Source organism: Mustela nigripes, chromosome 5 (genome assembly GCF_022355385.1).
Source record: "Mustela nigripes isolate SB6536 chromosome 5, MUSNIG.SB6536, whole genome shotgun sequence".
NCBI lineage: Eukaryota > Metazoa > Chordata > Mammalia > Carnivora > Mustelidae > Mustela > Mustela nigripes.
The window spans coordinates 60,651,783-60,667,989 of record NC_081561.1 but is presented as its reverse complement, the minus strand read 5'-3'; the positions used below and the strand labels follow the sequence as shown (position 1 = coordinate 60,667,989).

Sequence of the window (16,207 nt, the reverse complement as noted above, 5' to 3'; positions counted from 1 at the left end):
AAACTGCAAAGTAAAGCAAGCATGGGCCCTATGTGTCTACCCTGTTTGCCCTCTGTTTTGTGGTCTTGCCCTGGGCATCATGACTCTCCCAAGCCCTGGCCTTTCTCCCTTACATATTCTATTCCAAATCTCAGTCTTGGGTGGCACCCAGTTCCCTGTGTCTGGCCTCTGGGCCCTCTCTTACCTCATGGCTCCCTCTCCTCCCCTGCCCTTTTCCTCTGTAGCCTTCTCCTCGTCATCTCTTGGCTACAAGAATCTTGGATTCGGGATGCCTGGGTCACTCCTTCCTGACTCCTGTAATGGGCCCTGCCAAGATGCAGTGCTCCTCCCCTGGCACCGGGTCCCCTCGCCCACCCTGCCCTGCCTCCATATGGGCAGGGCCAGAGAAGTCCATCAGCAGCACACAGGAAGCTGCTGGGACAGTGGCCCGCCTCTGGTGCTAGTGGGGGTCTGGTTTTGGCAAGTGCAGCTCTGCATGACCAGAAAAGGGGGTAGCAAGGAGGGGCTTAAAGGAGCTACAATTCCTTCTAGGTCTCCTTCCAACCCAGATCCTAAAGCTTTCAGATGGAACATATTTTCAGGCTCCTGGGTGCCCGCAGTGGCCCAAGGGTCCTTTATCTTACCGTGCATTACCCTCACTGCTAGGTATGGTGGCTGAAAGAGGAATTCACAGCATGTCTAATGCTCCCATACCTGGTGCTCGTCAGAACCCAGAGGGATTCTGGTCCATTCCACAAATGAAAACAATGCAGCCCTGCTTAACAATCTGCGCAAGTCACGAGCCTTGGGTCTCCAGCCTACCAGATGAAAGCACTTCAGAGCGTAAACTCTGAGAAGGGCTGGAGGTCCATCCCTGGACACTTACTCCCCCTCCCAAGAGGGGGACACCAAGTTACCCCACCCCCTCCACCGCTCTCCCCAGGCTGCCATCTTCACCCTAGCTGTGACGCCTGGCGTGGGATGACACGACCTCAGAGCTAGAGGGCTCCTCTCCCTCTTCAGCCAGGAGAGTCTCCACTGCCCCTGTCAGATCCTTAGCAGTCACCACACAGGCCATGTAACCAAACTCCCGCATTTTATTTCCATGGAAAGCCCTGGTCCCATCTCCAGGGCTACCGGAAGGTAGAGAAGCTGTGGGTGCCGGTGCAGGAGGCATAGGGCACGCCCCGAGAGCGGATCTGCAGGGTGTGGAAGGTGAGGGGCGGGTTGGGGCCAGAAGAGCCTGGGTTCAGGGACTCAGTGTGAGGCTCCATCACCGTCACAGGGACCGCATAGGACAGTGTGTGGGGCCGATCATCATGGCGCCTCACGGTGCCCTTGCCCAGGAGGTGCAGGACACAGGAGAGGACATCGGTACTGCCACAGGCAGACCCCTTACCGAGGCTACTGACCAAACCTCTGGGAGGGCACGGGCCCTTCTGCCAGGCGTCCAGGACCTGGGAAGGAGAGGCAAGGGAACACAGCAGGTGGGAGACGCCCAGCTGACTCCACCTCAAATCCCCACTCCAGGCACAGGCTTCAGGCCAGTGAGCCCTAGCCTCCCCCCCACCAAGACACCTACAGGTTCCACGGCGAACCAGAGGCTTCAAGTGTTGACAAGCCTCCTCCTATGGGCTGCACCCCACCCGAACCTCCCTCACCCACAGTCCATCCCCGCCTACCCGACAGACAAGCTGGTCAATGTGCAGCCCCTCGTCCCCATGCGCCTTGAGGATTCGGACAATGAGGCAGTTCAGAAGGTTCCGTCTCTTCTCCAGATTCCGACCCTCTTCATCCTCAGCTTTCAGGTACGTCTGAGGTGGGATGAGCCACACATTGCCCCTCCTTGGCCTGGGCTCCTCACTGGCATCCCGAATCTTGAGCACCCCTGAAATGAGCGCTAGTCATCAGCAGGAGGCCCATGCGGAGGCTGAGAGCAGAGGCCCCTCTGCCCCAAGTACATACTTCCTGGGACATCCTTTTGCTCTTCAAGGTCCAGGGGGCCTCTGGAAGAGGTAAGAGGCCCAATCGCCTGATCGAGCATGTCTAGAGAGAGCCCAGAGAGCGCCAGCAGACTCTCCACGGAGACAGCCTTAGAGAAGACGAAGGAGATATTCAGGGCTTCCCTGAACAGTGGAGCAGAGAAGGGAGAAGGAGGGAGAACAGGGAGTTGAGGTTTAGGGAAGAGGGGTGAGGGACAAGGTACAGCGAGCCAGGCTGCCTAGCTGGGGCGGGCCACCTTCAGGTCGTTGAGATACAACAGCAGCCACATCTGCACGGTGGACACATGCAGGGTCTGGTCCCCAAACTGCAGCTCAGCCCGGCCCAGCCACGTCCACTGCAGCCGCCTCTGCGGGCCCCGCTCCAGGGCCGGGTAGCTCTGACCTGAGACAGAGCAGGGAGAGGAGGGAGTGAGGGCTGGTGAGGGGGGACTCCCGGTTGAGCCTTGCCTCTGGTAAGGCACATCTGCCGAGCATGTGCCCCAGTGTTTCGGGATACTATGCCTCCTGGTCTGAACTTCCGGAGCTCAGCCTCTGCTGTGCCTGCCTCGAGTAAGCCTCATGTATCTGGGAGCCCACCCTGTGCCTTGCTTTGTACCAGGGGCTTTGATCAGTACCTTCCAGAAGTTCCCCATATTTTTTTTTTTTTTTTAGGGAGACAAAGCCATGAAGTGAGGAAGGCCTGGGGCTCTCATCAAACTGGAATATCCATGAGAGAGGGAATGAGGTCTCCCCGCTTAGTCTGGGAACCCCCTCCCTGCCAAAGGGCAGGGTCTGAGTCTCTTCCCCTTTCTGTGTTGCTGCCCAGCCCAGACCCAGACTCCAGCGGGGAACTCAGGCAATGATGACTGACAAGGAGCCAGAACCCTGTCATTTCTGGTGGCCTCAGGTGCCCCTCCCCATCCTCCCCACCTCCCACTCTCTAAAGAGAGTCCTGTGTTTGTTTTAAGGACAGAAAAGGCGACAGCCTGGGGACCTGGTGCTTGCTAGCCCCACCCCTCACTCCAAAACTGAGCTCCTGCCCTTTGTTCTCAAACCCACTCGGCTGAGGCTCCTACCCCAGGGCCCGCTCCTTCCCCCACCCCAGACTCCCCGAATCCCATCCTCCTCCTGGCTCCTCACTCTGGCTGTAGAAGTTGGAGTACTGGTTCACGGTGCCCCTGAGGTAGGAGGGCAGGCAAGTTCTGGGGTTGAGCGTGTGGCGGATGGAGGCAATGGGCCAGCAGCGAGGTGACAGGACCAGCACAGACACTTCCGGCATTGCCCCCTCATAGTAGAGATCCTCATCTTCCTCTTCTTCCTCGTCCTCCTCCCCCGTGGCCGCTGCAACCCCAGGTCCGTCTGCTTTCTCTCCCTTGTGCTCCTTGTCGCTGGCCTCGTGGCCTCCCTGAAGGAGAAATGCAGGGTTCCCGACAGCTGCCAGGCCTCCTCTGTTTGGTTCCCTGCCTCCCTCCCTGGGCTGGCGCCTACCTGTATCTTCTTTTCGGTGTCGTCCAGCTTCAGGAGCTGCTGATCGAGCCGCTGGAGCTGATAGACGTGGAACTGGCGTTGCAGCTCCTCAGATGTGCTCAGGCTGCGCAGCATCTGCTGGGGGAGGCGGTTGGGGAAGCAGGGACCGATCTGCTCCAGCACGGCCCCCTCCAGCCAGCTCGAGCCCACGCTGAGGAGACGGTCGGCCATGTAGTGCCTGTAGCACACAGAGTGGGCCGAGCCTTAGGGTGGCTCCACGGCCTGCTCTGGGACTCAGGCCACCCGACACCCCCACCATCCGCTCCCCCCACCCCGCTCCACGCTCACTGGTAGTAATGCTCGAAGGTGGTGGCTATCTCCAGGCCAGAGAAAATAAGGACCGTCTCCAGGCAGCGCTGCAACTGCGCCAGCATCTCCATCCCGCGGGCTCCACCAATCCTGCTGCCCTGGATCCGCTGGTCGATGTGCCGGGCGAACTGCTCACTCACCTGAGCAGGGAGAAGGGTGCAGGGAAACCATGGACCGGCAGCCAGAGGAGGCAAGCAGGGGCACAGGGGAAGGTCTGAGAAGTGGACAGGAGCGGCTGAGCTGCTTCCTAAGGTGGGTAACGCTTTTACAAAACTCTTTTTAAATTTTTTAAAAAGACTTCATTTATTTGACAGAGAGAGATCATAAGAAAGCAGAGAGGCAGGCAAAGAGAGAGGAGGAAGCAGGCTCCCTCAAGAGGAGAGAGCCCGATGTGGGCCTTGATCCCAGGATCCTGAGACCATGACCTGAGCCTAAGACAGAGGCTTAACCCTCTGAGCCACCCAGGCTCCCCTACAAAACTCTTTTATAAAATTGTCACCAGTTGTGCAAATTGACAACAAGGAGGTGTTTTGGGTTTTTTTTTTTCCACATGGAATGTGTCTAAAAATTAGACTAACCCCAATAATTTAATGTGAGGAAATGACTTACACACACAGGGATGGTCAAACTGCAGTGTCACTGATCAGACAGAAGGGCTGGAGGCAGCTTGAGCAGCTACTGTTCAGCCCCCTGCCCTGCAGCGATCAGCCCGGCTGACTTCGTCACCTGCCCAGCCTTATGCCTTAAAAACTGAGAAGAGGGACTTTGTCTATCTTCAGCTCTTACCACAGCACTGGACACAGCTGAAGCACTTATTACATATTTATAGAATGCGGGAAGGGCAGAGGAAATTCTAGTACATCCCTTAGATGGAATTTATACAAAAATTAAAAATAAGGACAAGGAGCAACACTGAAAAAGGCTTTTAATATAATGGTCAAGGGCGCCTGGGTGGCTCAGTCGGTTAAGTGTCTGCCTTTGGCTCAGGTTATGATCCCAAGGTCCTAGTATGGAAACCCATGTTGGGCTCCCTGCTCAGTGGAGAGCCTGCCTCTCCCTGCTGTTCCCCCTACTTGTGTGCTCTCTCTCTCTGACAAATAAATAAATAAAATCTTTTAAAAAAATCTAATGGAGGGGGGCAGGCATTTGGGTGGCTCAGTTGAGTGTCTGACACTTGGTTTCAGCTCAGGTCATGATCTCAGGGTCAGAAGATGGTGTCCTGGGCCGGCGTCCATGCTCAGCATGGCCTCTGCTTAAGACTCTCTGCCTCTCCCCCTGTTCTCTTTCTCTCTCTCTCTCTCTTGCTCTCGCTGTTGCTCTCTCATTCTCTCTAAAATTAATTAATCAGGGCCACCTGGGTAGCTTAGTCATTGAGCGTCTGCCTTTAGCTCAGGTCATGGTCTCAGGGTCTTGGAATCGAGCCCTGCCTCAGGCTCTTTGCTCAGTGGGGAGTCTGCTTCTCCCTCTCTGGCTCCCCTTCCCCCAGCTTACACAAGCATGCTCTCTCTTTCTCAAAGAAATAAAATCTTAAAAATATCTTTGTATAATGGTCAAAAGACAACAGGATAAAGCATTTTAGCTACTTGTGAATAAACTGTTAAACCATGCACAGGAACAGAAACAAAAAGCTATCAAGGTAATAATACTGGACCGCACGTTGCAGGTCACTACGTGTTTCTCTTGCATTTGAATTTTCAAACACAGGGGTCTGTACAAGCCCTGCTCCTGGCTGAACAGGAGGAACAATGGAGGCTGGGGGACAGGGCCATCTGCAGGGAGGGGCCTGGGGCGGAAGGGAGGACAAGAGGCTCACATGGGCGGCTTTGAGGAATGGGAGCTTCAGTAAGCCTCCGGCACAGCCGTTGTGCAGGGCCAGCAGGAAGGCCGCCCTGGGCCCAAACAGCTCGGAGCTCGACTTCTGCAGGTTGTGAAAGTGTTCGCAGTAGCGCGGCACAAAGTCATCATCCCGCCAGTGCGAAGTCAGGAAGTTGTTCACCTGCAGGGAAGTGGCCCTGGGTGAGGGGATGGCTGGGCAGGCCAGCCTCTGGTCCGGCCCTCCGCCCCAACTCCCCTCCTATACCTGTTCCTCCACCACTGCCCCCCAGCAGCGGGTCAGGTTTCTCACAATGCTGCTGGGGAGCCCCCGGGTGGCCAGGGAGCTCCAGTCATGGCTTCGGTTTCTGCCCTCTGTGGAGATAGGGGAAAGGGCAAGAGACAGGGACAGCTCCTCAGCTCAGGGGTCCCCAGACCAGGATGAGCCCTGGGGCCTTTCCTCCCCATGATGCTCCTGGCTGGGGGTGACCCAAACTGGGAAGATGAACAGTCTGAGTGCGGCGGGAATGCTTCTCACTGAGCTCCCACCTGAATCCCAGGTAGGTACTCACTGGGGCGGGGAGCAGCCACGGCTGGAGGCGGCGCCTCACAGGGCTCAACGTGCACCAGCAAGTGGGTGAGACGGCGCACCCTCGAGGAGAAAGCAGCCGCACGGCTCTGGGGGTTGTGGGCAGCCTCCCGACACTCCAGGTACTGGTCCAGCAGCCAGCCCAGGGGGCTGATGCCATCCTCGTCTGGAGGTGGGGAAAAACAAGCCAAAGCAGGCCGTCTCTCCAGGGCAAAGGGAGAGGCTGGGCTGGACAGAAGCACCAAGAAGGAGGGATTGGACAGAAGGTACTGGGTGGTGGGGATGGGGTCAGGTAGCAAGGCCCCCCATCTTCATGGTATCAGCTGGCACCTGGGAGACATGGGAAAGGAGATGGGCCCTGGGCTGGTAGAAGAGAAGCACTGGGGTACCAAACCAACACAGGTACCAAAAGGGCCAAGAAGATAAGGCAGGTGGCTCTAGGGCAGAGCAAGAAGGGGCTGGTTAGTGGGGCCAGGGGTCAGAGTGGTTACCGGGGGAGGTGATGTTCTGCACCAGGGGGCTGACCAGGGCCTCCCAGCAGGTCTTGCCCAGTGCTTGGGCGGCCTCATCATCAGGGAGGAAGCGATCCGCAAAATTCTGCTCCTGCCGCAGAGCCCCATTGAGTCTGAGGGTGGGGATGAGGGAGGCAGCTGTCAGGGGCTTGAGGCATAAGTTACCCCAGCATCCACATGGCCTAGGACTGCCCGGCTAGCCCCTAGCAACCAGACCCAATCTCTACCCAGTACTTCGAAGCTCTCCTGTGTTAACTGGCACACCCCACCCACAGCCCACCAGAAAAATCTCTTCTCTTCATTGTTCCTTTCCTTCCCCAAACTGGAGAACCCTCCAGATGCCTCCCCAAGCACATTAGCCCTCCAAAGAGCCCTACCCAGGGTACCGCTCTTACCTTTCATGCACACTCAGCCACACACACACGCTAGCACACACCTAGAACTCAGGTGCAGGAGGCTCCTGCGGTCCTCTGCTATATCCTGACTCCAGGCCTGTGCCCGAACCATGTAGAAGAGGCGTGTGTGACGGCACAGCTGCTCCCGGAACACCGGCCAGAAGGTGGGCTTGGGGCCCAGGACCTCTAAGCCCCGGATGCGTGTGTCAATGCCGCCCTGCAAGGGACACAGGCCTGTCTTCAGCCAACCCAGTCCCCCTCGGAGTGCGCCGGGGTCAGGCACACCTTCGTGCCTTCCTCCTGGAGCTGCCCTGGCCAGGGCTTGGAGCTCTGGCTCAAGATCTGGAACAGCTACAGAACCTGGCGCGTCGGAGCTCCAGACCACAGCCCGGGCCCCCGCCAAACCTGCTGGCAGCGCTTTATGCGGATCTGGATGACAGGCCAGAAGCGGTTCAGGTTCTCCAGGAGGACCACCCGGCTGGCAGACGGCATCACGTTGACCTGGTATGGGGTGCAGGGGGCTGTCAGCTCCCTGCGTGTGGATGGCAGTGCTGACAGCACCCACGCCTGCTCCAACTCCCTCTTCCTCCCCTCAGCCCAGCAGGTGTGGCGTCCTGACCAAGGGGTCCCAACACCGCCCTCACAGCTCGGGGCCTGATGCCATCCTAACAGCACAGGGAGAAAGGACTCTACTTTCTCTGGGGCTCCGGACAGGGAAGAACTTAGGAGTTCATGAGTCTGGGCAGGAGGGTGGACCCTGCGAAGGGTGATTGCTGGCATGACGGTCCCTACCGAGTTGAGTTCTGTGTTAAGAGAGTTGGGGCTGTCGCCCCCAAACACCACCACCCTCGCCGGCATGTAGCTCGAGTCTTCACCAGCCACCAGCAGAGTCAGCTGCCTGGGAGCAGGGGTGAGGAAACCATCAGAAGCAGAACAAGGCATAGCCTCACAGACACAACCAAGGGGCCTCTGTGGTCATGTTTGGGCTCAAGGGGGCGGTGGTGCATCCCCCAAGACAAACACAAGGCAGTCACCACAAAGCGCGTATGTTGTGGGGCAAGTTACCGGATAAGAACGCCCCGGTGCATGTGCAAGGTGATGTAGTGGGAGCCCGCACTGCCGTTGGACTCCCAGTAGGTCTTGGGGTTGCGGTCCGTCAGCTTGCTGGCCCGGTGAGGGTTGGAGGACACCTCTACCTTCTCCCAGCACTTGTCCTCCTTCACCTCCACACTGGAGCCTGGGGGCGGGGGGCAGGGGTGGCCGTCACAGCCTGGTAGGTATGGAGGGAAAACAGACACAGGCGTGGTGGGGGGGGGGGGGGAAGCTGGGGACAAGCACAGACCCTGGCACAGGTATCTGAGGAACACGTCAAAGAACGGGATGTTGATGGGTCGGTGGGTCCGTCTGTGGTCTTCGATCTGGCCCAGCACCATCTGCAGCCGGAAGAGCAGAAAGAAGGGTGCGGGGAGGAGAGAAGAGCACACGTGGAGAGCACGTGCAAACGCGTGTGGAGGAAAGACCTGGCAGCAGTGGGACTTCCTCCAGAACCCTGGTACAGCAGGACCAGGTGGGGGAGGGGTTGCAGAGAACAAATGCCCTTGGGTTCACTGGCCTTGCCTGCCCTTCCCAGCTGCAGGAACACTGCCTCCTCCCCCGCCACTGCTCAGGGTTCATGTTCTCACCCCGTGGTGAACCCACAAGCCTCCGCCTGCCCTCCCTCCTGACCTGGATACAGCCTCCCAGGATGTTGGTGGTGAGTTTCCGGTAGAGGTGGGCATGCTTCTCACACTTGAACACCATGTCCCGCAGCTCCTGAGCCAGCTCCAGTTTTCCCAGGTGCTTTTCCAGGGCCTTGGAGATGGCATCTCGGGCTCCCAGCTGATTCAGGACCACGGCATAGTCCCTGCTCACGGAGGCCAGGCGGTGCAGGAAGAAGATCAGCTCCTGGAGCACCTGCGGTGGGGACAGGGCTGGAGACTAAAGGGCACGAGGCCCGGGGCATCTTCAGGAGTATTTCCTATGCACCCACTGTGGTATATAGGTGCTGGAGCTATCGCAGTAAACAGACAGCAGAAAGCAGGGAGACACAAGGGCTGGGTGGACTTGGAGAACCCAACGCAAACAGACAAGGAAAAAGCTAAGAGGTGCTCTCCATTCTGGGGTGCTTGACGACTGAGGATGTTGGCAACAGGTGCAGAGAGCTTCCCAGGTGGTTCCTTTTTAGGCCCTGTCCCAAAACCAGGTTTGGGGCTGCATTTTGAGATGCTCAGGCTCTAAGCACCATACCTGATGGTAGGGAGGGGGTGGGAGGGATGCTCAGTGAGTCCAGCTCTGAAATGAAAATCTGGGTAACCGCCAAAGGTGTGCACTGCAGACACCCACTGCCAAGACTTCCAAGCCCAGGACCTCTCTGTGGCGGGGGACCTTGAGATGTGAGGTCCCCTCTGCCTCCTTCATCCCCATGCCCCGACAGGCCTAGCCAAGCAGGAGCCACTGAGGCTTCTCATGTAACAGAGATGTAACCTTCTGTGTAAGAAAGAAGATGGCAAATAAGATTATATGCTTGGGCTTATTTATATTTGCATAAGGACACATAGGAAGGACACATAAGTTAAAATGAGTGGTGACTAACAAGGGACATGGGGAGAGGCACTGGTAAAACTGGACGAAGTGAGAACAGGTGGAAATGAGAATTCTCAGTGTAGACCTTGTTCCTCCATTTTGATTTATAACCTGTATGAATGTACTACCTATTTAAAAAAAAAAAAAAAAAAGAATTCGATTTTTAAAACAAATCCCAGACCAGGAGCACAGAGGCTCCACTGTGCCCTCTGGAGCCTTGCCCAGGGGGGTTGCCCTCTCAGAGGCTGCCTTGTGGCCTCTCCCTCCAGCATCATCTCCCCAGAGCAGGGTGAGGGTACCTCTCGGTCAGTGTCTGGTGACCGCAGGCAGGCCATGCAGGCGTCCATGGCCTCGTGCCAGGGGAGCAGCGGCGCCTCGGGGAAGTCCACCAGCTGCATCAGGATTCTGGGGAGTGGGGGTGGGGAGGCAGGAGAAGAGAGATGTGCAGCTAGCCTCAGGGACCCCTTGGTCCCATGCCCCGCCCCACCCCCTCACCTCAGAACGGTCAAGTGCAGGGGCTTGTTGGCTGCCGGGGTGGCAAGGCTCCGCATCAGTGTAAGGAAGGGCTGGGGCTGCCGCTGCAGCTGGAGCAGGAAAGGCTTGATCTCTGTCTCCTGGGGCCCCCCTGAGCTGAGGGCGTGCTCCAGGTCCAGGAAGGTCCTTCCAGGCGGACCGCAGCCCTCCATCAGTCGCCGCAGAGGAGTGTCAGGATACTGTGTTGGGGGTTCTTTTCCTACAGGAAGGTGGATGTCACAAGAGTTGGCTGTGGTTGGTGAGGTTAGCATCAGAAAAGGACAGACACATTCATAATTCCTAATTTCTCCTAAAAATGTTTTTTGGGGGGCAGGCATCCCCCGAAAATTAGTTTGGGGATCTTAGGGCATCTCTAACTGTTTTTGTAAGACTACTCTGTGGCAAATCTTATGTTTCATACTCTTAAAATAGCAAAGGAGCCTCCTGTCTGCAAACTGCAGAGCGTTTCCCTCTATCTAAAAGCATGCAATAATTTGGCTTTCTCCACACCAGATAAAGTTCTCGGTGTGGGGGTTTATGAGGCTTCAGATCTCTTTCAATGTTCTGACTTTCCATCCTCCCCCGCTCACTGGAGGTAGCTGCTCTATGCGGGTGCCAACTCTTCCAGACAAGAGGACACCTGTCCTGGGAGGAAGGCCCCCTAGAGGCCAGCCTGCAGAGCTGCTGCAAAGTCATTCCGGCGCCCCACCTTCCTCTCTGGCTGCACCTGCTGATTCCTGAGGCTGAGCCTGGGCTTCCAGCAGGGTTGGGTAAGCTGGCTGCCCTGCCAGAGCCTCGGGCCCATATTTCCTGTAGACACGGCAGTTGAGCAGGTCCCTGAGAGCGCTGTCATCGAGTCGCTGTGGCAGAGCCAGGAGCAGGTCCTGGGCCAACTCTATGGGCACGGCCAGCTCAGCCAGGATCTCGTCATCCAGAACCTGTCGTTGGGGAGAAGGTCTCACTGCGGTAGCCCCGACCAGCACAGACGCTCTGGGAGTACTTGACAGGGGTGGGGAATCTCAGCACACACCTTCTCTACCCTGAAACTCTCCTGGCTGGCAGCTGCTTCCTCCCACACAGCTGGCCAATGCCTTTGAACATTCTAGATACCCTCCACTGCAGCCCCCGACACTGCGGACCCCTGCTCCCCGTCCTAAGCCTCCCAAATGCTCTATCAGCCCAGCCCCTGCCATGAACCCTCCAACTGCTGGGTGTCTCCAGGCTGACTCTACCTCCCCATCCAGGTTCTCCTGCAGAATCTGGAGAACCTCCTGATGGTCGGGGCCGTCCAGCTTCTTGATGAAGAAGAGGAGCTCCCACCACTCCGCCTGGGACAGGTGTTCACTCTCCTCAGCATCCTCATCCTCAGGCAGCACGTAGGGCACCGCATAGAGCTCTGTCATGGGTTTCCACCGCCAGGAGGGCACAGCTGTGGAAATGAGTCCGAGGGCCCAGAGATGTTGTTGCCTACCCAGCCAGACTACCACTCCTGGGCTCAGTGCTGACCCTGCTTCCTCTCCCGGCTCACCTATACCCAGGGCTCCACTGACCACTGCCCTGTGGTAGTCCTCAGCCTCAACCACATCCTCAATGTCTTCCTCAAAGCCCAGAATTTCCAGCATGTGCCAGTGTACCCAGTAGGTGCGGCCCGTCGACTCCCACAACACCTGGAGGATGGGGAGAAAAGAGAGGGAAGGGAAAGAGACGGCTCACTTACTGGCTGGTGGTGGCCCAATGATGACACACAGTTCTCTGCTTGACCACCTGGCCAGGTTTGGAACAATCTCCAAACAACACAACGCTGGCATATGGAGGACACGAACATGTACATAAAGGCCACCTTCTCATGGGAATAAGCTGTTTCTCCTCCCACCCATCCTAGATGCCTTATGCCCCCCACCCCAGGGAGCCTCCTGGCCTCAGCTACTCTCTCCTTGACCCTGACCTTTGGGAAAATCTTGCTCTATCCATTTCTTCCTGGGAGTGAATCTTCCTGACCTCATGGCCTCCCCAATCCCGATTTTCTTAGCCTTCCAAATGGCCCACCTCTCACTTGCTGACCCCCTTTAACCATTCCAATCCCCACGGGGTTTTCTCCGGAGGTGGCCTGCCAGAGCTCCTGCATGGAAGCCCCAGTTATGCTCCCCCAGCTAGATCCCCAACAGTGTTCCCCATGCACCCTTGCTCACCTGCACAGGGGGCACGCCGTTGTTGCTCTGGCGGAACTCGCCCTCGTCCCCAGCGCTGACCTCCTCATAGTCATCCAGCATGCGCACTCGCATCCCAGGCTGCAGTGTCTCTCGCACGTACAAGGCATAAGTGTTGCCACTTGCAAACTCAGAGCGAGGGCGGAACCTCCTTGACCTCCTAATGGAGGGCTGGGCCCGGGTGGGTGGCAGCCCCCGGCCAGCCTCCGCCAGCTGGGGCTGGAAGATGGAGCAGGAAGACCGGGCCAAGGGCCCCTGTCTGCTCGAGGCCCAGTCCCAGCGCATGGCCTGCACCAGCTCTGAGATCAAGGTGCCCATGGCCATGCTGAACTCCAGCTCCAGTCGATCCCTTTCCCCACTCAACTCCTCAGGAGAAGAGCTGTTCTGGGCCCCTGGTTCTGCAGTGCTGTCATTCAGCTGGTCCAGAAGGGAAGTGACATGTAAATAGCGCTTTACCAGGGAGAAGAGCAGCCTTCCCGGAACCTGTGGGATGAAACCTTTGGCCTATATCCACCTTGTCCCAGCTTCAGCTCCTCTTTCCACTCCATCCTTTAAGGACCAGTACAAAGACCTGGTCCCTTGATCCTGTTTATAGCACCCACCCCAGTACCTCCCCACAGAATACCTGTGGCAGCTGAATGCCCTCAAAAGACATGGGATGTTCAGAGAGCGTGGCCTGTGCGAACAGAGCCAGCAGAGCACAGCGGCTGTCAAAATCCAGGTGTTTCTCAATGGCCTCTTGCTGGCTCAGCGATAGAAGAATCTGAGTCCGGGTCCCTGAAACCCACACCCCAGTCAGGAACAGCTCCCTCACACTGCCATTCCCAGGCATCCCTCCTAGACCCTCTACTCTCTCAGTACAATCCCTTTGTCATCACACATTACGGATGACCTGATCTGACTTGCAACAACTTGGGGTGCCTGGGTGGCTCAGCTGGTTAGCCATCTGCCTTTGGCTCAGGTCATGAACCCAGGCGCTGGGATCGAGCCCCACCTTGGGGTTCCTGATCAGGGGGGAGTCTGCTTTTCTCTCCCGCTCCCCCTACTTGTGTTCCCTCTCTTGCTGTCTTTCTCTGTCAAATAAATAAATAAAATCTTTAAAAAAAAAACAATAACTGGGGCGCCTGGGTGACTCAGTCAGTTAAGTGTCTGCCTTCGGCTCAGGTCATGATCCCAGGGTCCTGGGATCAAGCCCCAGGTCAGGCTCCTTGCTCAGCAGGGAGCCTGTTTCTCCCTCTCCCTCTGCTTGCCAGCCTGCCACTCCCCCTGCTTGTGCTCTCTCACTATCTCTCTCTCTGTGTCAAATAAATAAATAAATAAAACATTTAAAAGAAAAACAATAACTTCTTTTCTATATACATATTTTGTATAGATACATATCTTACAGTAGTCTAATATCATAACTTCCTTTGCATAGAAATCCAATTAATATGAGGTTTTTGAGGATTCTGCCCTTCCTCTTTCTTTCAGTATTTTTTTTTAAAGTAAACTCTATGCCCAAAATGGGGCTTGAACTCATGACCCTGAGATGAAGAGTTGCATGCCCGCCTGACAGAGCCAGCTTTCCTCTTCCTAGGGAGATGTCCCCACTTCCCTTCCTACCTCCTTTCTTCCACCTCAGCAGAATCTCCCAGGCACTGATGAGGCAGGGGCTCCTGCCACAGTGTCCTGTGAGGCCCCGAGCTGACCTAGCTTCCTTTCCCCCCACACCGTTCCTCACCAGCATCATGGGAGGCCAGGGCTTGGATCATCCGGCCCGCACTCCAGCGGATCTGATAATCAGGACTACTCAGCATGTGCATGAGCAGGTCCAGGACCCTTGGGTCTTTGAACACCCCAGTCAGAGGCTCGATGCTGGCGTAGGCGCTGAGTACGTGCACAGTATGAAGCAGAGGAGCAGGAGGGATGGTGCCCACACACTCCTCCAGCTGCCGGAGGGCCCTCTGAATCAAAGCCTTCACGTCGGTTTCCATTTCCCCCAGCACAGACTTGTCCAGGGCCCCAGCCTCCCCTGCAATCTCCTGAGAGGGCCCGATGACCTGGCCATCCTCGCCCAGCATCTTGTGGCAGTTGGCGTAGATCTCGTCATTGGACATCCACAGCAAGATGTGTTCGGCCTTGCAGTCCACTTGGCTAGAGCCCCCGTCCCCGTCATCCCCACGCCGGAGGATGAGCCAACGAATCTGGTACTCAGGATGCCCATCGTGGCCCACCCGCTGGCGGATCAGCTCATCTGGATAGGCGTGCAAGCCCGGCCCCAGGGGCACTCTGAATTCCCTGTAGCGGAGCTCCCCCACCATGCCGGCACCTGAGACATACAAGCAGGAGAGAACAGCAAGCTAAAATGAGAGTGGGAGTTGAGAAAATCAAGGTCGTCCAGGAGTTGGAGAAGCAAATGTGGTCACAGCTGTCCGGTTGTCTGGGGTAAAAGCAGGGCCCAGGAGCTGCCTGCTACAGGCTGGGTGGGGCCAGGCCTCACAGGGAACACTGGGGTGTTTGTTCTAAGAGTACAGTATTTGGTTGCAAGGAGGGTCCAAGACCCTGCAGCCTGGAGTGGGTTGGTTTGGAGCAGTGGGAAGGGGGCAGCAGGGGCAGGCCTTGGTGTTATAAGTGAATCCCAAGGCCCTGGGATAGGCAGCACCTCTGAGGAGATACATGTTGCCCCAGAGGGGTGTGTGTGGGGTGTGGGTGTTGTTGGGGAATGTGTCTGGAAGGGATGCCAATGGCTGAAGCGCAGGAGTGTGTAACAGGCACAAGAAATCCGGAGAATTGTTGGTGGAGTGGGGTGGGGGGAGGGCAAGGCGCGATGGGCTGGGAGGAGAGGATGGAGGGCTGGAGGCGCCAGAGGAGCAAGGTCGGTGGGGGCGATGCAACACGCAGGACAGGGTCGCGGGAGACCCGGTGGGTGAGCGGCGGGAGGCAGGTGGACCGGAGGGGCCGGGGGTCGAGGCAAGGTACGGGGGAGGGGGCTAGGCCAGATGAACGAGGCACTGGATCCCAAGTGCAATCCCAAGGCACTGCAACTGGGGTGGGGGAGCGCGAGATCGGGTGGGCACGCGGCCGCTGGGCGAGTGTGTGGAGGAAAACCCAGGGTAGGGGCAGGGGCCGCGGCGGGGCTCTGGCCACCTCAGAAGTCGACGGGGGTCCCGGCGCGCGGCCTGTCCTTCGCTGAGCTAGGGACGCGGTGAAGACGATGGCGGCGATGCTGGCGGAGATTTGGGCCCCGCCTGGGCCCCCGAGGGGGGTCGAAGCGGAGAGGCGGGAGGGGGCGTGTCTCTGAAGGACAGGCAGGCGGGCAGGGGGCGTGGCACGCAGGGAACAGCACCTTCGGGCGGCCACTGTCACCACCCGCCCGCACAGGTCAGCAGCCGCTCCGGCGGGGCGGGGCAGGGCGAGATGGGACCCGGCCCAGACAGCGGCACCACCCGCCCAGCTGCGGAACTCCGACACCCGCCCGGAGCGGCCCGCTCATTTCCGCCGGGCCTAGCGGAAAGCTGGGGGCCCTGGGAGAGCGCCGGGGCGGAGTCACTGGTGCCACCTCGGCGACGCGCTGCACCTCCTCCTCCACGCCGCCCTTTCCTCTTCCTTTTCGTCTTCCCTCCTCCCACCGGAAGTGCTCTCCCCAATTCGTGAAGTCAGAGCTGGATTAGATCTTGGAGGTCATTTCTAACCCCCTCCTCCAAACAAGGGGTGGGGGGGACGGCTTGAAATGCGAGGGGTGGGGGAGGCGCGCAGCTCCAGTCTTCACCGCATATCGTCC

The 16,207-nt window shown here is 57.8% G+C and overlaps 1 protein-coding gene across 2 annotated transcripts; it reads right to left on the bottom strand.

Moving 5' to 3' along the window:
• Positions 1-1,058: 1,058 nt before the first annotated feature.
• CUL7 (cullin 7) lies at positions 1,059-16,016 on the bottom strand. 2 transcript variants are annotated; one of them, XM_059400426.1, is made up of 26 exons: positions 15,574-16,016; positions 14,168-14,755; positions 13,073-13,224; positions 12,430-12,930; positions 11,769-11,907; positions 11,473-11,669; positions 10,950-11,178; positions 10,223-10,460; positions 10,027-10,132; positions 8,831-9,058; positions 8,448-8,538; positions 8,171-8,342; positions 7,898-8,003; positions 7,511-7,606; positions 7,147-7,322; positions 6,690-6,823; positions 6,182-6,364; positions 5,878-5,984; positions 5,611-5,793; positions 3,777-3,937; positions 3,450-3,666; positions 3,102-3,366; positions 2,219-2,364; positions 1,945-2,071; positions 1,662-1,867; positions 1,059-1,436 (listed from the first exon to the last, which is right to left on the bottom strand). In XM_059400426.1, exons 2-26 carry the CDS (start codon positions 14,745-14,747, stop codon positions 1,113-1,115), a joined length of 5,064 nt encoding a protein of 1,687 aa, XP_059256409.1. In that variant the 5' UTR covers positions 14,748-14,755; positions 15,574-16,016; the 3' UTR covers positions 1,059-1,112. The 2 variants fall into 2 exon arrangements, with proteins under 2 accessions (XP_059256409.1, XP_059256410.1); XM_059400427.1 differs by having other exon boundaries at positions 10,968-11,178.
• Between the last annotated feature and the right edge of the window lie 191 nt (positions 16,017-16,207).